The sequence below is a fragment of the Megalobrama amblycephala genome, linkage group LG1 (assembly GCF_018812025.1).
Source record: "Megalobrama amblycephala isolate DHTTF-2021 linkage group LG1, ASM1881202v1, whole genome shotgun sequence".
Taxonomy (NCBI): Eukaryota; Metazoa; Chordata; class Actinopteri; order Cypriniformes; family Xenocyprididae; genus Megalobrama; species Megalobrama amblycephala.
In genome coordinates this window covers 34,912,266-34,938,797 of record NC_063044.1, presented here as the reverse complement: position 1 = coordinate 34,938,797, position 26,532 = coordinate 34,912,266, and the positions used below count along the sequence as shown (strand labels likewise).

Genomic DNA, 26,532 nt, shown 5'->3' with positions numbered 1-26,532 from the left:
TTTGCTCAACATCAAAAAAGAAGTGGGAAATCAATTCAATAACATTAAATTAAGGCTATTACTACATTTTGCCTCTGTAGGGCACTATATGCTCATGTTTACATTTCCACCGCAACCAACTTACTGTGTTGAGATTGATTCGAGCAAATAACATTCTCCTATGGCGACAATTACGCCACCTCCTAAAGGTGACTGGTGCTCTCTTGTTTATGACAGGTACTACTACTAATATAAATAATAAAAATAAGTTCATTTTTGTTGATTTTGTTTTGTATTATTTGTTTTGTTATTACATCCGTTTAACGTCATTTGCTGTCGACTGAGAGGTTTGAATTTCCAGTTAGTAAAAAAACGTTAAGTGTTCCATTTGGGACGATACTAAATTTATACACTAGACGGCTGAGTGCATAGTGTACAAGTGCATAGTGCGTAAGTGCATATAGTGTATAGTGCGTCATTTGGGACGCAACTTATGGGCTGCGTCCGAAATCGCATACTACATAAGTAGGTACTACATTTGAATTTGAACGTACTTCCCGACCGTTAAAACAGTACGTTCTATGAATATGGGTAGTATGAATGGAATTCGGACGTACTACATCCGCCATGTTAAAGTTGTCACTTGTCATGCGTCGTCACAACAGCACGAAAATTTAAATATGTCAAAGTATAATCACCTATTTAGCTAGGAAATTTTACCTCAGAATAAAAATACATCTGTGAATATCACGACAGAGGCTGATTTGAAGCAACGAAATTGTAATTGTTAAAAACGAATGCATATAAAAATACATGAGAAACAAAAGACATGAATCAATAAACAAACTTGAATACATTATATATAAATAAATAATGTGTAGATAGACAGAGAGGGCGAGAGAAATGCACAACATGACCTAAATATTATATACAATATATACAAATAAATACAATGATAATAATATACATATTCTAAAAAAACTACAAACTGTGAGCCCTATAAACTACTGCCACCTGAATGTTGCTGTCCGTTAAGTTTTCTAATCTCATTAAACTGCTTAAAGGCAGGGTAGGTAAGAAATTTTGTTCCAAATTTGTTTAAACTTTCTATATATATCAATGCATAATTAAAATGTAAGTACTCTGATAAAAAGAGTATAAAAATCGAGTGACTCTAGACCGTTTAATCTGTATTAAACACAGCTCATTATTTCCATTCGGGACGAAACACAGGATTGGCTTAGGCGACTGTCACTCTCTCGCAACCATGGCGAACCACCCTTTTGCCACACATGACCTGCCCACTTGCGCGCGCACGTTTGATTTGAGGAATTCAAGAGGCACGCGATCCTAGGAATACCAAAACAAGGGCAGAGAAACAGCAAGCAAAATTCACAGTACCGGCCTATGCAGTTAGTGAAGGCAAACCAGGCAAAAAAAGGAAGACAGTAACAGTACAAGAAAAGGCAATGAACAAAAAGTCTTTGGATAAACAAAGAAATAAAACGCGAGTTAATATCGGCGTGGCTTTCCAGCGATGGCGAGAACTGAGAGCAGGATTGTGCACAGTTTGCACGCATGCATCAATCGGCATTTATCATATATGCATCATATAACAGTGGCAGGTCCCGAGGCAGGCGCATATAACCACGGAAGGTCCAGTGGCAGGCGCATATAACCACAGAAGGTCCAGTGGCAGGCGCATATAACCGTGGCAGGTCCCGAGGCAGGCGCATATAACCATGGAAGATCCCGAGGCAGGCGCGCATAACCGTGGCAGGTCCCGAGGCAGGCGCATATAACCATGGAAGATCCCGAGGCAGGCGCATATAACCATGGAAGATCCCGAGGCAGGTGCATATAACCATGGAAGATCCCGAGGCAGGCGCATAACCGTGGCAGGTCCCGAGGCAGGCGCATATAACCGTGGAAGATCCCGAGGCAGGCGCATATAACCATGGAAGATCCCGAGGCAGGCGCATATAACCGTGGAAGATCCCGAGGCAGGCGCATATAACCATGGAAGATCCCGAGGCAGGCGCATATAACCGTGGCAGGTCCAGTGGCAGCTCCCCCTGCCACGCAAAGATTTTACTCCCTCTCAACTGAGGGAACTCAAGGGGCTGAAAAGTGACTCCTTGATGGCTTTATTTCTGCTGGACAGGTAAATCTTTCTTTTTGTATTTTGATCATACATATTTTTTTGTTTATTTTTTCATGAAGCATGTGTCATTAGCACACGTAGCTGCGTAATATAGCTAACATAACATTACTTAGCGAGCCGTAGTAGAGACGATAAATAATCTATAGGCCTAGCTCAAGATGATAGCTATAGTGTTGAATTGTGCATAATTTTGCTTTAGATAACTAAATACATGTTTAACAGATAGTAGGCCTAACGTTACTCCGCATCTAGGAACTTTTCTTAGAACTATATTTACCCTCTGTCTAACTCTTTTATCATGTTCACTTGTAAGTTTACCTGCACGTTTTTTTCGCCTTTGTTTTGTTTTTATATTCTCTACCTATGTTTACTGATGTCTTTATCTTGTATCTGTGTGTGTCGTACACACTTTGTTGTATGTGTGTGTTATTATTTTGTGTCTGCAATGCAGTTGTGAGTTGATATTTGAGTGTATGTTACTCTGTTTATCTGTAGAACAACGTATATGTTATGAATCTTAGACGAAATTCATCTTCATCACAGTGTAAATGATGGTAATGGAAAAACGTGTATCATGCAACCTGTTTTTAGCTTTGCCTTATAGATAACTAGCTCGTTAGCGAATCAAAAATATATATTTTAAACTTTACCAATATCAATATGCTAGCTTGATAGTGAGTACTAAAATCTTGTTTGTTTATCTTCATAATTATAAAGTTATTTTTATTACATATGATTCTGACATGATGTCACTACATGCACTGTGCTCCTTCCTCTCCGCTCGTCTCAGGTAAATAATGCGTCTTCCAGCTCAGTGGTCGGAGTCGCGCGTTCATGCGTTTTGGGGGCGTGGCTTTGGAAGGAGCCCAGAAGGGAGGGGGTGGAGTGAATGGAAATAATGAGCTGTCTTTAAAACAGTCGTGAGAGGTCTACAGACACTCGATTTTTATACTTTCTTTTTCAGAGTACTTACATTTTAATTATGTATTGATATATAAATAAAGTTTAAACAAATTTTGAAAAAAAGTTTTTTATACATTTTTTTACCTACCCTGCCTTTAAAAGAGCCTTCTTTGGGGAAAGGATCCAATTGTATTTTTCCTTGAGTCCACCCCTCTAAATCTGATAAATAGGGTTCAGTCCAATATCCACAATTATTTCTAAACATCCAATTTCGGGGTGTCTCATCTTGAATTGGTCTTGATATCTTTTGACCCGTCCTTCACCTAATTTGATTTTTAATTTGCCACACCACACCAAAGGGGTCTTTTTTATAATTCTTTAATTATAATTATTCAGCCAATTTTATTAATTCGTCAACCGGAATATTCCCATCAACACTTTATTTTACGTCAGAGCGGATCTAAACGGATATCCGTCAGAGCGGATCTGCACGGATCTTCCTCGCACCGGAGGGATTACCAAAATATTTGCCAGGTAGCTGTGCGTTTAAACAGTACCCTTACAGACAAATCTTCCTGGACTAACTCTTAGAGCTGCATCCAAGGATAACATGGGATGAGTTCAATCAATCCTACCACCACAGGAAATTATTAAAAAACAACTTACCTGTGATGAAGGATGACCTCTCAGTCCCCCAGTCCCGTGTTTCTTGGGAATATCCCGGACGAGCCCCCAAACTGTTAGATCAAAATCTCAATAATAGGTAGAATATTTGTAATTCCAGTCATCAGTTAAGAAACAGGCGCCTCAACCCCTGTGATGTGTGGCAGCAGCAGCGCGAGGCCTCGGGAGAATGACCAAGCAGACACAGATCAAGTGTGGTACAAAGCATTCTCAGATTTATTCAGGAAGAAGGGTCATATTTATAGACATATGTCAAACGACAATCTCCAGGATGACTTGAGCATCCAATCATACGACTTAAGAATCAAAGCTTACCATGTATGGCATTTCAAGAAATATAATAACAAATAAGAAATGTATGTGCGTAAATGTGTGTGTGTCTTCAACCTCTGGTTGTGTGTGAGAGTGTCAGTGTGTCCAAGGACTACTACTTCTTGTTTTGTCTAGGTAGGTACATGAGCTGCACAATGGAAAAATCCCAAGACACAGAGAAAGTCAAAAAGTGAAGCCCAAGAAATAAGAAATTATTTAACAGCCAGGTATCCCAGAATGCCTCTCACATCAACCAGCAACAGTTAAACTAGACATAATAACATGGGGGACATTTGGGGGGTATTTTTCCCAAAGTGAGCCGTCAGCTCCAGTTCACTACAATCAGGAGTGGTTAAGGCCCGGGTATATGTAATTTCCCACGTTCTGCTCCATCTCGAGCACAGTTGAGTGTGCAAGCCTTTCAAAGATAATTCTTTGCCCGAGAGCGCGGAAAGACAGCGCGCCATCAAGCCCCAGGTATGCCTCACTTTCCGCACCTGGACACGTCTTGCATGCAGTCGTGTCCGTGCATCTTTCAAAGTATGTCATCAATGGGACATTCACTGGGCAGGATCGGAGAAGAAAAATAGTGCATCCACCATTGCAACATAGTTCAGAAGATGAACCAAGAGAACAGGAATTAAAAAACGATGGGGAAAGCATGCCTCTGAGTTTACTCGTCTTGTTTTCACTCTTCTTTGACGACTGCACATTGTGCTCGGTACTGTACGTATTGCCACCTAGTGGGCTCTTCCAACATGCGCTGTTGCATGTGCACCATCTGCCCGGTCTCGAAATTTGGGCTGCCTGTGGATGGGGTGTGCGGCTGGCCACGAGTTCAATTCACAAATGCGGACGGCCGAAGTATACCCGGGACTTCAGTGATCACAAAAATTCAGGCTGCCACTGTTCAGAGAGTAAAGCTAGTCCACAGTCTAGTAAATGTTTCTTTGTTGCACCGACTGAAAACACATGAGAAACATCATGTGACTGGAGAGACTTGGACATTGCAGTACTGAATATTGAACAGTCCACGCATGTGGATTTGGATTAAACAGGTAATGGCTTTGATGCCGTGCCTGAACACGGTTTATCCCTTCACAGTGGCGTATAGCAGATGGGCATACAGGGCTAATTTTATTATTGAATTTTATTATTTTATTATTGAATTAATATTGCAATTCATTTCACTGACACACACCGAGCATAATAAATTATTAGTTAGATGGCATTCTCCTCATTTAAAAAAACTTGTTTAACATTATAACACTCTATCGTCCCGCCAGCGGACCACTGGGTCGTTAAAGGGTTAAACTTGTTTGCTTAAAATTGTGAATAATTTGCTGATACAGGTACAAAAAGAGATTTTGTAACTGCAAAACAAAAATAAATAGATAAATAAAACTTGTTTCCCCTTGCACCAACTATAGCTGGAGAGGAGAGATTTGGCTGTGGCTAACTTACACAGAAGAGATTTTTTTTGTTCAGCACATAAAAATGAACTACTTCATTTCAGACTGTGGTGATGTGGTTTCTCCACTGCATGGATCTTCATGTGTATCTTCAGGTGACTTTTAAAAGAGAAACTCTTTCCACACTGATCACACGTGTGCGGCTTCTCTCTGCTGTGGATCCTCTCATGTGTTTTCAGATGTCCTGACCGTCTGAATCTCTTGTCACAGTATGAACACTTGTAAGGTTTTTCTCCAGTGTGGATCCTCTCATGTGTTTTCAGATTTGATGACACACTGAATCTGTTGTCACACTGTGAACACTTGTAAGGTTTTTCTCCAGTGTGAATTCTCTGGTGCTTTTTTAAATCGCTCCATGTAGTAAAAGTCTTCTGACACTCAAAGCACATGTACTCTCTCACACTAGTGTGTGTTTTCTGATGTTTTCGTAAACTACACAGCTGTGAAAAACTCTTTCCACTCACAGAACATGAATGTGGCTTCTTCTTTGTATGAACTCTCAGGTGTCTCTTCAGGGCTGATGACCCTAGAAATGTTTTGTCACATTGATCACATGTGAACGGCTTCTCTCCAGTGTGAATTCTCATGTGAAGCTCAAGACTTTGTTTGGTTGATAAACTTTTTCCACACTGATCACATGTGAACGGCTTCTCTCCAGTGTGGATCATCATGTGTTCTTTAAGGCTTGATGATCGACTGAATCTCTTTCCACACTGATCACATGTGAACGGCTTCTCTCCGGTGTGAATTCTCATGTGATGTTCAAGACTTTGTTTGATTGAGAAACTCTTTTTACACTGATCACATGTGAACGGCTTCTCTCCGGTGTGGATCCTCATGTGATGTTCAAGACTTTGTTTGATTGAGAAACTCTTTTCACACTGATCACATGTGAATGGCTTCTCTCCTGTATGAACTCTCTTGTGAACCTCAAGATATTGTTTGGTTGAGAAACTCTTTACACACTGATCACATGTGAACGGCTTCTCTCCGGTGTGAATTCTCAGGTGATGTTCAAGACTTTGTTTGATTGAGAAACTCTTTCCACACTGATCACATGTGAATGGCTTCTCTCCTGTATGAACTCTCTTGTGAACCTCAAGATATTGTTTGGTTGAGAAACTCTTTCCACACTGATCACATGTGAACGGCTTCACTCCGGTGTGAATTCTCATGTGAACTTCAAGACTTTGTTTGGTTGAGAAGCTCTTTTCACACTGATCACATGTGAACGGCTTCACTCCGGTGTGAATTCTCATGTGAACTTCAAGACTTTGTTTGGTTGAGAAGCTCTTTCCACACTGAGTGCAGGTTGTAGATTTATAGGCTCTTATTTTCTTTAGAAATGTATTTTTAGTCTTTGACCGACTCAAATGTTTTTCTTCAGGTTTGTCATGATGTTCCTCCTCCACTTCACTCAGTTCTTCACTCTCCTCCTTCACTTCCATCAGAAAGAAAAAAAGTCATTTAATTTTGAGTAAATCAAAATAAAGAGAGAAATATGAAGTTAAAGGTGATAAAATTTAGACTTGTCGTGATAGACAACTGCTACAAAACCTTACGATCATTTTGAAGCATTTGAATAAATTAGTTGCATATGTCCCTGAAACTTTAACATTAATCTTCCGATCGTAAAGGACCAGCTGTCGTTCCAGCGACAGAATCCAGTGGTCTGGTGAAGGTATAATGTGTGTACGTCTCTTCAGCGCTCCTGTGAAGTTCACTTAATTTTAGAATTTAGTCTCAATTTTACTTTAGCTGCTCGTTTAATCTGACTCCAATTTCAAATGTTTTTACATCAAGATTTACTGAATTAAGACAATCAGCACTGAATGGACGTCTTCTGGCTACAGAATTTCCCAAATAGCTGCTCTGCCACCTTCCCTTAAATAATTCTTAATAATTTATAAATAATATTAAGAAAATAAAGAAAACATTGCTCTGAAATATTTTCAGTAATATATTTGATCAATGACAAAATGATCTAATGTAATATTAACAGCCATATTTTGACATCAACTTTTAGGTTGATATTTAATTTATTTTCCTGTGTAATTATTAAGGGCCAGTCAGAGCAGACTTCTCCTTCCACTGACTTCCATTCATACACATGTGAATATGGGACACCAGAAACACAAGATCAAGTGAATTTTGCAGTAAAGTGGAGTAGATTGTATATTTTAAAATTTTGGAGTGATTTTTATTTGTTATTTATGTTTTTAAAAATATATCACTTCATATCTTGACCGTTGCCGTGTCTGTAGAAAGTTCACATGCTCAAAGTCTAGACTGACTGCATCTTTAAATGTGTTATTATCAGTGTCCTACATGATTCACTCAACCCTGTTACTTCTGACAGGATTTTCCTCCTTTCAAAACCAGAGGATTTCTTCTTCTGAGGTCTTTTAAACAAATGAGATTTATATAAGGAGGAGGAAACAATGGAGTTTGAAACTCAGTGTATGTCTTTTCCATGTACTGAACTCTTGTTATTCAACTATGTCAATATAAATTCACCTTTAAAACTGTGACATTGTCTCAGTTTTTACACAAATGAATGACTGCATTCATCAACCCTGTTACCAAAGTTACTGTAAGAAGAGATATTGCTCAAGTTACACTCACAACCCTGTCAGCCATTCTGGAAAGATCATTTACTTCATACATTATGGTGTTATAGTTTATTCATAAAAATAACAGGGTTGAAAACTGTATTGAAAATGCCTCTATTCGGGGTAACACGCCTGGAAATAGTGTAGCAGATATGAAACAAATGTAAAATACGTAAATATTTAGTTTGATCTGATGTTGAAAATCAGTATGAATGTTTCTCAAACTTCCCTTTACTGAGCTAGAAAAGAACATTATGTATCATTTCATAGTTTAACTGCAAATCTGCAAATTAACTGCAAATCACTGGTGATGTGACTGCAGTGGGAGGAGCTTCGTTAAGTGAATTGCAGTGGGCGGAGCTTCACTGACTGAACTACAGATTGATTGGAGGAGCTGATCTGCCCAAATCAAAAATATCAGTTACTGTGTTTGTTTTTATAGGGTTAGAGATCAAATTTTAGTATCTGCATCAAATTAAATGTACAAAAGTGATTTTAAATAAAAAACCCATTAAATGCAAGTGTCTTTCTTTTTTTGTTGTTGTTATATTAACCTCTTTTGTATTTCGCCCTTAAAGCTGCTGTCCGCAACTTTTGGCCCTCTAGCGTTTAATAAACAGAACTGCACGCATCTTGGGGAGGAACATTGTAGCTGGAGCTACTTTTCTCCGTGTATGTCTATGGCGAGTCACGCAGTGACTATGATACTCTGCGGCGAGTCCTACCAATCTGGTCTGAAATAGTCAGAATATAAACACTAATTATAAGTGTACCATAATGATTCAGAATAAGACAAAAACAGAGTTTGGAAAATGGATTCATGTTGTATAATTTCATTATATAATTTTTGTACATTTTTAACACAAAAAAGTTGCAGACTGCTGCATTAAACTAATTGCAATAATCATTTATGTCCATCTATCGTACAGCAACTGGTGCTAATTCAGAACATTTTGTTTCTCATTCTAACTTTATTCTGTTTCTTCATTAAAATAACGACAGATGTCTAGAAAAGTAGTAAAGAACTGTAAGAAAAACATTTATGCCATGAAGACAGAAATAAACATATCTGTAACCATGAAATCCCCCCAGTCTGTTCACAGCAATGAAATGAACTTTAAGTGTCAATTTACAGCAGATCTGAAGACATCATCCTAATAAATGAGTTGAAAACAGGAACTATTGACATGAAATAAAGAGTGTTTTCAGCAGTTCCCTTTCAAGGGAACTCGCGCTGTGTAAAAACGCTATGGGAACGCCTCTGTGTGATGTCGTCTGAAGCACGTATGCAATCTGTCCAATCAGGAGACGGAACGTCATAGGCGGGTGACGTCACTGACCAGGAACCATAAAGCCAGTCCGAAAACACTGTCATTCAGCTTCTGTGTCTTCAGCAAGCACTCATCGTGTGGTCTGTCTTATTTATCGTTGTCTGTCTACTCTACGAGTATTTATCATGGCGAGCGAACAGCAGTACAGGAAGCGTGTGCACCCTAGTCCGCGTTTTATCCCGGACGGGGACTCGCATGAAATGTGCGTTGTTTGTATGGGAGTGCAGCTCTCGAGGGGGCTGCTTGTGTGCATTGTGATCAGCTCCCGCTGAGAACGCTGCGCTCCGGCCGAGCTCTCTTTGAGGAGAGTGGCTCGGTTCGCGTTCCCCAGGGCTCGGGTCCTGCTTCTGCCGAGGCAGGGCGGCGCCTTATGTCCTGGGGTTCACAGATGGATGTATCGGAGGGGTTAGAGATGGGCCATGCCTTATCTCTGCCCTCACCTGGTACATCTGGAAGTGTATCCATCCGGAGGCCGGAAGCACGCTTTGCGGTTTCTTCCGCTCCGGGGGATACGGTCACGTTAATGGCGTCTAGTTCTGAGGAATTGGATGTTGTTAGTGTGGCCACGGGAGAATCTGAAGATTTGCCACTTCAGTCTCCCGCAAGCGAGGAGCTTATGGAAGTGCTTTCTCGTGCTGTGGCCAAGTTGAACATCAATTGGCCAGCCGAAAAGCAAGAGCAGACGGTGAGAAGCAAGCTAGAAGAACGCTTCTTGCCATCCAGGTCTGCTCAACCTCCACATCGGGCATTACTGTTTTTTCCCAACCTCCACACTGAGGTGTCGAGGTCGTGGAAGAAACCGGTTTCCACCCGTGTCTACACGCCTCAGACCTCCATCTACAGCAATGTGGCGGGGATGAGGAAACACGGGTATGGGGCGATGCCAAGAGTGGAAGAGACGCTTGCGAGCCATCTCTCTCCGCACGCGGCGTCGTCCCTGAAAGCCCCGACGTTGCCCACTAAGCCGCTCAAGACAACTTCAGCGCTAGTGGGCAAAGCATACTCGGCTGCAGGTCAAGCAGTGGCATGCTTGCACACGATGTCTATCATGCAAGCATACCAGGATGACCTGCTAAAGGATTTGGGGGAAAGTTATGAAGTGGGGGCGGATCTCATCCATGAGTTGTATCTGACTGCCGCTACGGAGCGGCACTTGTGGCTTAATCTCACGGATCTGAGGGCCGTCATTGCTGCTAAGAGGGCTTCGTCTAAGAAATCCTGACGCCAGAGTGGCGGTCAGGATTCTGAGGGTGGTCCCCTCCGGAGACAGACAGTGCTCACCTCATTATACGGTGCCTGTGAATCTTCGGTGCCCTCAGGAGGGCGCTCTGTCATCCCCGCCGCAATGCCAGGGCGCAGTAGTTCCCTGCGTGTCACCCGAGGGTGGCGCGCTTCAGCAGTCACGCCAGTTGTTCCCTGCCGGTCCGCAGCTTCAGGGCACTGTGCTGGCTGCTCATGTTACACCAGAGGCCAGTCTCGAGAGACTGGTACCCTTAGTAGATTTTTTGTCAGAGTGGAAAATTTGTCAAAAGTATCTCAGTGGGTCCTGCGAACTATAGAAAAGGGGTATGCGATCCAGTTCAAAACACGCCCACCCCGATTCAACGGGATTCTATCCATGGTGGTAGATCCCGAGCAGGCTCTGGTATTGGCACAAGAAGTGCAGACACTCTTGGGAAAGGAGGCTATAGAGAGGGTCCCTCCTCCAAGCAGGGAGTCAGGCTTTTACAGCTGTTACTTCATTGTGCCAAAGAAAGACGGAGGATTACGTCCGATTTTAGATCTGCGTCAATTAAATCGAACAGTAGCAAGGCTCAAGTTCAAAATGCTGACAATAAAGCATGTTGTGTCACAAATCAGATCCGAGGACTGGTTTGTGACGGTAGATCTACAAGACGCGTATTTCCATGTGTCAATCCTTCCACATCACAGAGAATTCCTGAGGTTTGCTTTCGGGGGCGAAGCATACCAATATCGGGTTCTCCCCTTCGGCCTAGCATTGTCACCCCGAACTTTTACCAAATGTGTAGATGCGGCGCTGGCGCCCTTGCGCATGCAGGGCATCCGCATTCTCAATTACATAGACGATTGATTGATTCTCGCGCAATCAGAGGAGATAGCGGTTCAACATAGAGGTGTTGTTCTCGCTCATATGGAAAAGTTGGGGTTGAGACTAAACGCAAAGAAAAGTGTGCTTTCTCCTGCACAGAGAACCACTTATCTAGGCGTGGTATGGGATTCGGTGATTATGAAAGCCCGTTTATCTCCGGCTCGAATAACATCAATCCTCAATATTGTCTCGGACATAACTCTCATGTGTTTTCAGATTTGATGACACACTGAATCTGTTGTCACACTGTGAACACTTGTAAGGTTTTTCTCCAGTGTGAATTCTCTGGTGCTTTTTTAAATCGCTCCATGTAGTAAAAGTCTTCTGACACTCAAAGCACATGTACTCTCTCACACTAGTGTGTGTTTTCTGATGTTTTCGTAAACTACACAGCTGTGAAAAACTCTTTCCACTCACAGAACATGAATGTGGCTTCTTCTTTGTATGAACTCTCAGGTGTCTCTTCAGGGCTGATGACCCTAGAAATGTTTTGTCACATTGATCACATGTGAACGGCTTCTCTCCAGTGTGAATTCTCATGTGAAGCTCAAGACTTTGTTTGGTTGATAAACTTTTTCCACACTGATCACATGTGAACGGCTTCTCTCCAGTGTGGATCATCATGTGTTCTTTAAGGCTTGATGATCGACTGAATCTCTTTCCACACTGATCACATGTGAACGGCTTCTCTCCGGTGTGAATTCTCATGTGATGTTCAAGACTTTGTTTGATTGAGAAACTCTTTTTACACTGATCACATGTGAACGGCTTCTCTCCGGTGTGGATCCTCATGTGATGTTCAAGACTTTGTTTGATTGAGAAACTCTTTTCACACTGATCACATGTGAATGGCTTCTCTCCTGTATGAACTCTCTTGTGAACCTCAAGATATTGTTTGGTTGAGAAACTCTTTACACACTGATCACATGTGAACGGCTTCTCTCCGGTGTGAATTCTCAGGTGATGTTCAAGACTTTGTTTGATTGAGAAACTCTTTCCACACTGATCACATGTGAATGGCTTCTCTCCTGTATGAACTCTCTTGTGAACCTCAAGATATTGTTTGGTTGAGAAACTCTTTCCACACTGATCACATGTGAACGGCTTCACTCCGGTGTGAATTCTCATGTGAACTTCAAGACTTTGTTTGGTTGAGAAGCTCTTTTCACACTGATCACATGTGAACGGCTTCACTCCGGTGTGAATTCTCATGTGAACTTCAAGACTTTGTTTGGTTGAGAAGCTCTTTCCACACTGAGTGCAGGTTGTAGATTTATAGGCTCTTATTTTCTTTAGAAATGTATTTTTAGTCTTTGACCGACTCAAATGTTTTTCTTCAGGTTTGTCATGATGTTCCTCCTCCACTTCACTCAGTTCTTCACTCTCCTCCTTCACTTCCATCAGAAAGAAAAAAAGTCATTTAATTTTGAGTAAATCAAAATAAAGAGAGAAATATGAAGTTAAAGGTGATAAAATTTAGACTTGTCGTGATAGACAACTGCTACAAAACCTTACGATCATTTTGAAGCATTTGAATAAATTAGTTGCATATGTCCCTGAAACTTTAACATTAATCTTCCGATCGTAAAGGACCAGCTGTCGTTCCAGCGACAGAATCCAGTGGTCTGGTGAAGGTATAATGTGTGTACGTCTCTTCAGCGCTCCTGTGAAGTTCACTTAATTTTAGAATTTAGTCTCAATTTTACTTTAGCTGCTCGTTTAATCTGACTCCAATTTCAAATGTTTTTACATCAAGATTTACTGAATTAAGACAATCAGCACTGAATGGACGTCTTCTGGCTACAGAATTTCCCAAATAGCTGCTCTGCCACCTTCCCTTAAATAATTCTTAATAATTTATAAATAATATTAAGAAAATAAAGAAAACATTGCTCTGAAATATTTTCAGTAATATATTTGATCAATGACAAAATGATCTAATGTAATATTAACAGCCATATTTTGACATCAACTTTTAGGTTGATATTTAATTTATTTTCCTGTGTAATTATTAAGGGCCAGTCAGAGCAGACTTCTCCTTCCACTGACTTCCATTCATACACATGTGAATATGGGACACCAGAAACACAAGATCAAGTGAATTTTGCAGTAAAGTGGAGTAGATTGTATATTTTAAAATTTTGGAGTGATTTTTATTTGTTATTTATGTTTTTAAAAATATATCACTTCATATCTTGACCGTTGCCGTGTCTGTAGAAAGTTCACATGCTCAAAGTCTAGACTGACTGCATCTTTAAATGTGTTATTATCAGTGTCCTACATGATTCACTCAACCCTGTTACTTCTGACAGGATTTTCCTCCTTTCAAAACCAGAGGATTTCTTCTTCTGAGGTCTTTTAAACAAATGAGATTTATATAAGGAGGAGGAAACAATGGAGTTTGAAACTCAGTGTATGTCTTTTCCATGTACTGAACTCTTGTTATTCAACTATGTCAATATAAATTCACCTTTAAAACTGTGACATTGTCTCAGTTTTTACACAAATGAATGACTGCATTCATCAACCCTGTTACCAAAGTTACTGTAAGAAGAGATATTGCTCAAGTTACACTCACAACCCTGTCAGCCATTCTGGAAAGATCATTTACTTCATACATTATGGTGTTATAGTTTATTCATAAAAATAACAGGGTTGAAAACTGTATTGAAAATGCCTCTATTCGGGGTAACACGCCTGGAAATAGTGTAGCAGATATGAAACAAATGTAAAATACGTAAATATTTAGTTTGATCTGATGTTGAAAATCAGTATGAATGTTTCTCAAACTTCCCTTTACTGAGCTAGAAAAGAACATTATGTATCATTTCATAGTTTAACTGCAAATCTGCAAATTAACTGCAAATCACTGGTGATGTGACTGCAGTGGGAGGAGCTTCGTTAAGTGAATTGCAGTGGGCGGAGCTTCACTGACTGAACTACAGATTGATTGGAGGAGCTGATCTGCCCAAATCAAAAATATCAGTTACTGTGTTTGTTTTTATAGGGTTAGAGATCAAATTTTAGTATCTGCATCAAATTAAATGTACAAAAGTGATTTTAAATAAAAAACCCATTAAATGCAAGTGTCTTTCTTTTTTTGTTGTTGTTATATTAACCTCTTTTGTATTTCGCCCTTAAAGCTGCTGTCCGCAACTTTTGGCCCTCTAGCGTTTAATAAACAGAACTGCACGCATCTTGGGGAGGAACATTGTAGCTGGAGCTACTTTTCTCCGTGTATGTCTATGGCGAGTCACGCAGTGACTATGATACTCTGCGGCGAGTCCTACCAATCTGGTCTGAAATAGTCAGAATATAAACACTAATTATAAGTGTACCATAATGATTCAGAATAAGACAAAAACAGAGTTTGGAAAATGGATTCATGTTGTATAATTTCATTATATAATTTTTGTACATTTTTAACACAAAAAAGTTGCAGACTGCTGCATTAAACTAATTGCAATAATCATTTATGTCCATCTATCGTACAGCAACTGGTGCTAATTCAGAACATTTTGTTTCTCATTCTAACTTTATTCTGTTTCTTCATTAAAATAACGACAGATGTCTAGAAAAGTAGTAAAGAACTGTAAGAAAAACATTTATGCCATGAAGACAGAAATAAACATATCTGTAACCATGAAATCCCCCCAGTCTGTTCACAGCAATGAAATGAACTTTAAGTGTCAATTTACAGCAGATCTGAAGACATCATCCTAATAAATGAGTTGAAAACAGGAACTATTGACATGAAATAAAGAGTGTTTTCAGCAGTTCCCTTTCAAGGGAACTCGCGCTGTGTAAAAACGCTATGGGAACGCCTCTGTGTGATGTCGTCTGAAGCACGTATGCAATCTGTCCAATCAGGAGACGGAACGTCATAGGCGGGTGACGTCACTGACCAGGAACCATAAAGCCAGTCCGAAAACACTGTCATTCAGCTTCTGTGTCTTCAGCAAGCACTCATCGTGTGGTCTGTCTTATTTATCGTTGTCTGTCTACTCTACGAGTATTTATCATGGCGAGCGAACAGCAGTACAGGAAGCGTGTGCACCCTAGTCCGCGTTTTATCCCGGACGGGGACTCGCATGAAATGTGCGTTGTTTGTATGGGAGTGCAGCTCTCGAGGGGGCTGCTTGTGTGCATTGTGATCAGCTCCCGCTGAGAACGCTGCGCTCCGGCCGAGCTCTCTTTGAGGAGAGTGGCTCGGTTCGCGTTCCCCAGGGCTCGGGTCCTGCTTCTGCCGAGGCAGGGCGGCGCCTTATGTCCTGGGGTTCACAGATGGATGTATCGGAGGGGTTAGAGATGGGCCATGCCTTATCTCTGCCCTCACCTGGTACATCTGGAAGTGTATCCATCCGGAGGCCGGAAGCACGCTTTGCGGTTTCTTCCGCTCCGGGGGATACGGTCACGTTAATGGCGTCTAGTTCTGAGGAATTGGATGTTGTTAGTGTGGCCACGGGAGAATCTGAAGATTTGCCACTTCAGTCTCCCGCAAGCGAGGAGCTTATGGAAGTGCTTTCTCGTGCTGTGGCCAAGTTGAACATCAATTGGCCAGCCGAAAAGCAAGAGCAGACGGTGAGAAGCAAGCTAGAAGAACGCTTCTTGCCATCCAGGTCTGCTCAACCTCCACATCGGGCATTACTGTTTTTTCCCAACCTCCACACTGAGGTGTCGAGGTCGTGGAAGAAACCGGTTTCCACCCGTGTCTACACGCCTCAGACCTCCATCTACAGCAATGTGGCGGGGATGAGGAAACACGGGTATGGGGCGATGCCAAGAGTGGAAGAGACGCTTGCGAGCCATCTCTCTCCGCACGCGGCGTCGTCCCTGAAAGCCCCGACGTTGCCCACTAAGCCGCTCAAGACAACTTCAGCGCTAGTGGGCAAAGCATACTCGGCTGCAGGTCAAGCAGTGGCATGCTTGCACACGATGTCTATCATGCAAGCATACCAGGATGACCTGCTAAAGGATTTGGGGGAAAGTTATGAAGTGGGGGCGGATCTCATCCATGAGTTGTATCTGACTGCCGCTACGGAGCGGCACTTGTGGCTTAATCTCACGGATCTGAGGGCCGTCATTGCTGCTAAGAGGGCTTCGTCTAAGAAATCCTGACGCCAGAGTGGCGGTCAGGATTCTGAGGGTGGTCCCCTCCGGAGACAGACAGTGCTCACCTCATTATACGGTGCCTGTGAATCTTCGGTGCCCTCAGGAGGGCGCTCTGTCATCCCCGCCGCAATGCCAGGGCGCAGTAGTTCCCTGCGTGTCACCCGAGGGTGGCGCGCTTCAGCAGTCACGCCAGTTGTTCCCTGCCGGTCCGCAGCTTCAGGGCACTGTGCTGGCTGCTCATGTTACACCAGAGGCCAGTCTCGAGAGACTGGTACCCTTAGTAGATTTTTTGTCAGAGTGGAAAATTTGTCAAAAGTATCTCAGTGGGTCCTGCGAACTATAGAAAAGGGGTATGCGATCCAGTTCAAAACACGCCCACCCCGATTCAACGGGATTCTATCCATGGTGGTAGATCCCGAGCAGGCTCTGGTATTGGCACAAGAAGTGCAGACACTCTTGGGAAAGGAGGCTATAGAGAGGGTCCCTCCTCCAAGCAGGGAGTCAGGCTTTTACAGCTGTTACTTCATTGTGCCAAAGAAAGACGGAGGATTACGTCCGATTTTAGATCTGCGTCAATTAAATCGAACAGTAGCAAGGCTCAAGTTCAAAATGCTGACAATAAAGCATGTTGTGTCACAAATCAGATCCGAGGACTGGTTTGTGACGGTAGATCTACAAGACGCGTATTTCCATGTGTCAATCCTTCCACATCACAGAGAATTCCTGAGGTTTGCTTTCGGGGGCGAAGCATACCAATATCGGGTTCTCCCCTTCGGCCTAGCATTGTCACCCCGAACTTTTACCAAATGTGTAGATGCGGCGCTGGCGCCCTTGCGCATGCAGGGCATCCGCATTCTCAATTACATAGACGATTGATTGATTCTCGCGCAATCAGAGGAGATAGCGGTTCAACATAGAGGTGTTGTTCTCGCTCATATGGAAAAGTTGGGGTTGAGACTAAACGCAAAGAAAAGTGTGCTTTCTCCTGCACAGAGAACCACTTATCTAGGCGTGGTATGGGATTCGGTGATTATGAAAGCCCGTTTATCTCCGGCTCGAATAACATCAATCCTCAATATTGTCTCGGACATAAGGCAAGGCCAGTCACTCACTGTAAAACAGTTCCAGAGACTGTTGGGTCTGATGGCAGCAGCGTCCAACGTTATACCTTGCGGCCTGCTGTACATGAGACCGCTGCAGTGGTGGCTCAAAACTAGGGCTGGACGATATGGCCAAAAATTATATCACGATATAATTCTAAATTTCGGTCGATACGATATAATTCCGATATTGATATGAACTATATAATAGCCTCAGAAAAACTGCCAAGAACGGCCACAACGGATGTCTGTACCTACAAACGTCTGAAAAATGAATTTGCCAAATCTATGAAATCTCTTCCTATAAAACTCTAATATTTTAGAAATAAAAACAGTACAAATAAATTTATGTTCAACTTTTATTTGTATTTAGCCTTCATACAAACATAAAAATAATATAAGACTCACTTACTTTAGTAATATTAACTTCTTTAACATTAACTATAACGTAGGCTGATTTTATTATTCTTAAAGGGTCATGAAACCCCAAAACACTTTTTTTGAGATGTAAACAGATGTATAGGCTGCACATCATTTAAAACACTAAAGGTACTCAATGTTATTCATAAGTGAAAAATAGTTATTTTTGCATTTTTCAGAGCGATTTCTGTCTTCCTGTTTGAAAAGCTGAGTCGGAGCAACGTCACAAAATCTGACATAATCGTGTACCTTCGGCCCAAGTATGGGCATGGTCGAACATGCTGACGTAGACCGTTTTGAGCGAATCTCGACATATATATTCATGACATAAAGCTCATTCAATCCAATCACTGCGCTGTAATATGCATAAGATTATAATTGCGGTATTATGCATGAGAAAGTATCACTTCTCTCGCCTCGGTCTCTTGTCATTCAGAGACATATCGCTGGTGCTCGTTTCCTCAGTGCTACAACACAATGTGTTTTCCTGCGACGCATCCAGAGCAGAGGTTTGTGTGCATGTGGATTGTTTTGCTGTTATCTACCCGCACAAATGGAAAATATGTTCGCGCGAGATCGCATTACAGCGGAGAATTCAAATGTCACAAAAGTGCGGCTCATTCACCTCTGCCTGCTCTAGCTGCGTTCAAACACGCAAGCCGTAGGCTGTTTCCTTCAGCACAGCAGCACGTGTTTGTATTTTGCTTGCGATGCGGTCAGAACTGGAGTTTGAATACGAACACATGAAAAACACGATTGTTATGATATACACACGGAGCGCGCATATGCTCGGTTTCAGCGCAGAGCTCCGCGATGAGTTTAATAACACTAGCCACGTGGCACATAGCTCATACAGAATAAAGTATCCGTGTTTAAAGTTTTTATTTCACACATTCTCCTGCACCAAACATTAACCAGCACGGTCTAGTTATGCACACATATTTTCATCAAGTTGTGGAAGCTTGTTCCGTCGCATTTGCATCGGGTGTACTCATTTTGTAAAACTTGCCGCATTCGCGTTTGATTTCGGCGTACAACTGCTGAGCACTGGCTGGTGGCTGCGTGTCTCTGTGGTGTACGTCATCACGCAAATAGCGTTCTGCTCTTTAACGGCTGCGCCTCAAGTCAGTGAGAAATGCTGTATCGAAATACCGGAAATGTGGTTAAAAATCATATCACCGTTATTGAAAAAAATTATATCGCGATATATATTGATTTTGAATTATTGTCCAGCCCTACTCAAAACCAAGGGGTTCTCACCGAGGGGGAATCCATTTAGTATGATCAGAGTCACGCGGCGATGCTTACGTGCTCTAGACATATGGAAGCAACCTTGGTTTCTATCCCAGGGACCTGTGCTGGGGGCTCTCAGTTGTCGCGTCACGCTAACGACAGATGCATCCCTCACGGGCTGGGGGGCGATCATGAGTGGTCGCTCGACATGGGGGCTGTGGCAGGACCATCATCTCACATGGCACATAAATTGTCTAGAAATGATGGCGGTATTTCTAGCTTTGAGATACTTCCTCCCAGACCTCAGAGACAAACATGTGTTAGTCAGAACAGACAACACATCAGTAGTCTCGTATATAAATCACCAGGGGGGTCTGAGATCACGCCCGCTTACAAGCTGGCCAATCAGATTCTCCTGTGGTCCCAAGGGAAACTGCTATCCCTCAGAGCAGTTTACATCCCAGGGTACCTGAATGTGGGAGCAGACATCTGCTTGCATCTGGAGGGACGACTCACTGTCCCCTGTGGTTCTCCATGACAAACCCAGCACCTCTTGGGCTGGATGCTATGGTACAGCCGTGGCCGAGGCTACCACTGTACGCATTTGAGTTCTGGAGAGAGTTCGCCGGGACGGGATCCATCAATTATTGGTAGCCCCGTACTGGCCGGCCCGAGTTTGGTTCTCGGACCTGGTTTCTCTCCTGGACGGGTCTCTGATGGAGATTCCGGTCAGGGAGGACCTTCTATCTCAGGCGGGCGGTCTAATACTGCATCCCCGCTAGGAGTTATGGAAGTTGTGGGCATGGCCTCTGAGGGTGCACGTCTCATAGATTCCGGTCTATCAACTGAGGTTGTTGAGACCATACTCCAATCCAGAGCTCCCTCCACGAGGAAACTTTACGCTCTGAAGTGGAGATTATTCACTTCTTGGTGTGAGAATCATCAGTGGGATCCAGTGGGATCCTCTCTGCAGGAGAGATTCTCCACAGGGTTATCCCCCTCCACACTAAAGGTATACGTGGAATTCCCAATGTGTTTGTTGTTCACACCCTGACGAAGGCAATAGCCGCAACGCGTAGGTGTGCTACATGTATGTCTCACCTTCTTTTAAATAATAGCCAAGATGAAATAAAGGCTTTTTAATAATATTTTTCGCTTGATCCGAATGCCTTGGATTACTTATGATTACAAGTATACAGCTTTCCCTCGTATCCAAAGAGCACCGAGATTGAATTTACACCCCGTGCAGCACATCTTTTGCATTATCTTTTTGTGGTATACGTGGCAGCCTTAGCTGCTTACCACGCTCCTTTCAGTGGAGTCTCTTTGGGGAGACACCTGCATGTAACTCGTTTCCTTCGTGGCACTATGAGGATGAGACCTGCAGTACGCACTGAGTTCCGACATGGGATTTGGCCATTGTATTACAGGGCCTGTCTATGGCCCCCTTCGAGCCCATCGAAGAGGTGGCAGAAAAGTTAACACTTAAAACAGTGTTTCTCATCACTATTTCGTCTCTCAACATTCAAGCCCTGTCGGTTGCTCCATCGTGTCTAGAATTTGCGCCTGGTAATGTGAAGGCATTTCTACATCCCAGACCGGGATACATTCCAAAGGTTCTCACTAATACTGCGAGACCTATTATGCTGCAGGCCTTTTGTCCTCCTCCGTTTACGTCATCGGACCAGGAAAAGTTGAATCTGCTATGTCCAGTATGGGCATTGGATGCATACGTTCACAGAGCTGCCAACTGGAGAAAAGATGAACAGCTGTTCAGTGCACCAAGAAAAGGTCTACCAGCATCTAAGCAGAGAATGAGCAAGTGGGTGGTCGAGGCTATCTCACATGCTTATGAGGAGTATGGCTGCCTCCAAGGCTTTTATTTCGGGGGTTTCCCTGTCTGACATCTGTGATGCACACATGTCCTCACCGCACACATTTGTAAAGTTCAACACTCATTCAACAAGACATTTAGATCATTAGCAGATCATCTCACTTTATTCTGAGTGTTTGCTGTTACACATTACACATTATTGGAGTCACAATGTATGAGAAAATCCTATAAACTGCTCTAGTGAAAGACAATACTGTTATTTCTGATGATATAACATGAATAAAACATTAACACAAAAACAAACACTAACGACACTCATCTTCAACTACTTCTAAAGTAGAACACACGTGATATATATATTGTACGATTTGTGAAAAAACAGAGGGGGGGTTGGGGGTGTCACAGTTCCCTTGTCTCTAAGACTCCAAATCCCATGATCCTCTTGTCTCCTCACCTGCACTCACTTCCCTCCTCAGCTTCCCATCAGAACTCATCTCGGATTACCTGCACCTGCTCCTGTTCATCAGCACATCCTTTATAACGGACTCACTCCATTCACTCCCTGTCGGATCTTGTTGTTGTTTAAGTTGTACCTGTGTGTGTCTTCTCCTGCGTTTGTTTATTAAAGTACCGTAACTGTGGATATCCGTATACGTCTCGTCTCTCTAACACCAGCGTACCATAACAGAAGATCCGACCCAGACAGCTGGATATCCACAGGCTCTAATATGGGTTTATTTCTCATCACTGAAGCTCCTGCTCCTCCCGTGCCTCACACCCCAATGTCCGTATACGTCTCGTCTCTCTAACACCAGCGTACCATAACAGAAGATCCGACCCAGACAGCTGGATATCCACAGGCTCTAATATGGGTTTATTTAGAGCTAGCTTATTTGACAGGCTGGTCAGACGCTCGTTTAATCGCCCTGTTTCTGGACGGACTGGACGAGAGCACTATCCGTTTTAGTGAACCTGACGATTACTTTTCCTTAAATGATACAATTAATTTAATTTTGTATTTAAACGGCTCCAAATTCTTTGTTGATGAGGTCAGGATTATAACTGTAACTCTCGTCCAGCGCTCCAGTACCAGTGGGGCTTCTTATTGTTTATGAGGGAATGAACTGGCCCTCTGCTCCAACCGCCGAGCATTTCCTCAGTCTCCGCCAAGCACTTTTCCAGGCTTCTCCAATTGGAGTCTCCGCCGTCAGCTCCAGCCGCTGCCGCCGAGCCAGTATCTCCAGTCTCAGCCGCCGAGCCTGTATCCAGTCAGCCACCGGAGCCTGTATCTCCAGTCCCTGCAGAATTGCAGCCCCAGTGCCAAGAGCCCACTCAGCCCACAAGCCCAGCCTTTCTTACTCCTGAAGACCCTCCTGACCTCCCCAAGTTTTTTTGGGGGGAGGTACCCGTGGGTGGTCATGTGGGCGTCACACATGTGGGTGGGGCTCGACCACCATGGCAGCCCGCTGCACCTACCCGCCGTGGCATCGCCCTGTTGCACCTGACCCGCCTGGACGGACTGGACGAGAGCACTATCCGTTTGACCCGCCGTAGTGAACCTGACGATTACTTTTCCTTAGCCCTCTGCAATGATACAATTAACCCCCCTCCCGGTGTTTTAATGAGGCCACGCCTACCGGGAGGGGGAGGTTGTCACAGTTCCCTTGTCTTAAGACTAAATCCCGATCCTCTTGCTCCACACCAACTTCATTCTTCCCATGCACTCATTGATGAGCTCCTGTTCATCAGCACATCTTTATAAGGATTATACTCCCTGTCGGACTTGTTGTTGTAGTTGTACCTGTGTGTGTCTTCTCCTGCGTTTGTTTATTAAAGTACCGTAACTGTGGATATCCATATCATATATATGCCGGACTTTTGGAACACGGGTTTATCCTAAATCCTTCTCTTTATTCCTATTCCTCCCGGAAACACGGGCGGCCTGGCCAGTCTGTCAAGCTCCGTCTTCCTCCACATACCCCTCCAGTGAGTTGATCCCCTGTGCCCCAGGCACCGGCAAGCGACCGAGTCCAGCCAGCGAGTCCTCTGGACCCACACACCACCGCTGGGCCCAGTAGCTCTCTCTGTCAGAGGAGGAAAAGGAGGAAGAAAACCAAGCCCTCTTTAATTGAGGATAGTGAGAATCCAATATCCGCTGAGCACTCTCCACTCTCGGCCGAGAACGCTCCAGTACCAGTGGGGCTTCTTATTGATTATTACACGGAACGTATGAGGCCACCATAGAATGCCGGGGGAGAACTGAATCAAAGCAAATTTAAAAGTGCTGGCTCTGTAAATATTCTAAAATCATTATCCACTCCAACCGCCAAGATCACTAAAATTAACTATTTCCTCCAGAAGTAATTTGTTCTGGTCTCCGCCGGAGTGATGAGATAGTTAAGCACGTTTCTCCAGTCTCCGCCGAGCCCTCATGGTGCTGCTCTTTTCTCCAGCCGCCGCCGAGCCCTCAGCTCCAGCCGCTCCGCCGCCGAGAAACTCTTTCACCAGATATTATCACATAGAGACTGTGTCTGTCTCCAGTAAATACACTTCCGAAACCTTTTAAGGGTAAAAATTTTATTGATGTTCAAAAAATGAAAATCCGCCGAGCCAGTATCAAAAGCCAGAAATTATCCAGTCTCAGCCGCCGAATCTAGCCAAGGTTATGATTATCGTATCAAAGGGGGAGTTCCAGTCTCAGAGCCAAATATATCTCCAGTCTCAGCCGCCGAGCCTGTATCTCCAGTCTCAGCCACCGCCCGAGCCTGTATCTCCAGTCCCTGCAGAATCTGCAGCCCCAGCCTGCCAAGAGCCCACTTCAGCCCACAAGCCCATGCCTTTCTTTAAACTCCTGAAGACCCTCCTGAACCTCCCCAAGTTTTTTTTTTTGGGGGGTTTTTCGCCAAGTACCTGTGGGTGGGGTACATGTGGGCGTCACACATGTGGGTGGGGCTCAAGGACCACCATGGCAGCCCGCTGCACCTGACCCGTTAACACCGTGGCAGCCCGCTGCAGGCCCACGCTGACCCGCCATGGCGTGAGGATTTCCTCTGCACCTGACCCGCCGTGGCAGCCCGCTACACCTGACCCGCCGTGGCAGCCCTCTGCACCTGACTAGGACCGCTTTTCACTCCATGGCTTAGGAGAGATAATTAGGAAGCATGGTGTTAGTTTTCCTCTGCACCTGATTTCCTCGCGCCCCGAAACCTACAAATTCACCCACCCCCCTTATTATTAAATTCCCCGACCAAAAACTTCCTCACGTGTTCCATCTACAGCGATACCAATCTTTCATTTGAGGCCACGCCTACTGGGAGGGGGAGGTAATGTCTGTAACGCTCACTGGGTGGTTGTTCTGCTCGGTAAACAGACTCAGTTGGTCCAAAATGCACAGTAGAGTCCCTACTGTCTCTAAGACTCCAAATCCCATGATCCTCTTGTCTCCACACCTGCACTCACTTCACTCGTCAGCTTCCCATCAGCACTCATCTCGAACAATCTTCCTAGATTACCTGCACCTGCTCCTGTTCATCAGCACATCCTTTATAACGGACTCACTCCATTCACTCCCTGTCGGATCTTGTTGTTGTTTAAGTTGTACCTGTGTGTGTCTTCTCCTGCGTTTGTTTATTAAAGTACCGTAACTGTGGATATCTATATCCATATACGTCTCGTCTATCTAACACCAGCGTACCATAACAGGGGGGTTTAGAAATTTGTTAAAAACCACAGTAGAGCTATATACTATTTTGGCAGCTGTTACAGAAACATTTTTACAAAAAAAATCTTCTGATTTAACCTTGAGATTTGAAGTATTAGATATTAGCTTAGATATTTGCAACACCATCTACAATGACACTAATAATTCTTAATTTCTGATAGAAATGCAAAATCAGTCGGTAGTTATTAATAGAATAACGAGACACAAACCTTTACATTGAGTTGTGTCTGGTCCCATTTATTTTTGATCACACTGCATACACAGAAAAGAAAAAGAAAATATGCGCACATCCCAACTAAACTCAGGGCAGGTGCTCGATCATTAAAGTCACTCCAGAATAAACCAACAAAGAACTGCACACTGCACAACGTTTCGACCAAAGAGGTCTTCGTCAGGTCAGGCAAACAGTAGATAGTGACTAAATGGCAATTGCTTTGCATTTTCTCAACATAGTCAATGACACCTGATACAATTAATTTCATCAACATGATCAATCACACCTGTTACAAATCATCATACTCATCACCCAATAATTGTATCAACACTAGTAACAAATTCTATTCATTTGATTGTATATGATGCATGCTCGTAGTTTCTTTTGCGCTTTATTTAAGCTATATAATAAAGTAATTATGCAGCACGTGCCGGCGCATTTCCACATGCAATTCTTGAGTGCGCGCCACGAGCACAGTATAACGGCTGATTATACTGGACAGTCATGTTAAAGGGGTACTTCACCCCTGGAAAGATGAATGTGTATTTAAAATTGGTCATTTATGTAGTAGAAATGTGAAATTATTTTTGAATTTGGAGCTTTCTAGACTGAGAAAAGGCAGAAAATGTATTTTTGACTAATGTGGATGAAAGACAACAACTCCCAGAATGCACTTGTTTCGCTGCCCTTGCGAGGCCACGCCCAAACCACGCCTATCGGTCGCAATCGTGAGTTAGTTCATACATTTACAGCGAAATGGTGCTAAATTGACACACGGCCTAAGGCTGAAACAAATTCCAGCAAAATCATTTACAAGTAAACAGTGCCATGGATATTCCATATCATAGCAACAAAGCGTCTCAACATAAAACAACGCTGCGCTGCAGACGCGCTCAAGCGCTCACAGACGGACGTTTTAAGCAGAGCGCCTAGCGTTTTCAGCTGGCTAAAAACCATCTAAAAATGCTCTGGTGGACACACGGCCTAAGCGTATTCGCCTAGAGGTAAGACTCGCTGATACTAGACTCTTATTTCTGATAACACAGTAGCCTGCCTTATATCTAGTGTTGTAGGTAGCAGTGAAACTGCAAACTAACGCAAAGTAACGTTAGATAGACAATTACATATAAGTTGCATATAAGTTGACTGTTATCAAAGTAAAGCCCCTGTTCTGTAAAACTGAGTTAGTCTATTTATCTGTTTATGCTAACGTTACCACAAAAGCCTGTTGCTGTATTGGTTGAGATGACTGCAGAGACCGATAAATTTGCGAGATGAACCACTGATGTAGTGCAGACTATAACAAAATAATGTTAAAAATATAACTGACA

The 26,532-nt window shown here is 43.2% G+C and overlaps 1 protein-coding gene and 1 long non-coding RNA gene across 2 annotated transcripts in view; both read right to left on the bottom strand.

The window, feature by feature from the left end:
* Positions 1–3,923: 3,923 nt before the first annotated feature.
* LOC125245966 (oocyte zinc finger protein XlCOF6-like) overlaps positions 3,924–26,532 on the bottom strand; it is a 32,332-nt gene continuing 9,723 nt past the window's right edge. The window contains exons 2-3 of the mRNA XM_048156769.1: positions 11,992–12,956; positions 3,924–6,825 (exon numbers count right to left, since the gene is read on the bottom strand). Of these exons, the coding sequence (XP_048012726.1) occupies positions 5,550–6,825; positions 11,992–12,956 (2,241 nt within the window). The 3' untranslated portion in view covers positions 3,924–5,549. The remainder of the gene's footprint in view (positions 6,826–11,991; positions 12,957–26,532) is intronic.
* Positions 18,975–24,927, bottom strand: LOC125246046. Its single transcript, XR_007179685.1, has 2 exons — positions 24,785–24,927; positions 18,975–21,776 (listed from the first exon to the last, which is right to left on the bottom strand). It is a non-coding gene; the product is annotated as an uncharacterized LOC125246046 (long non-coding RNA).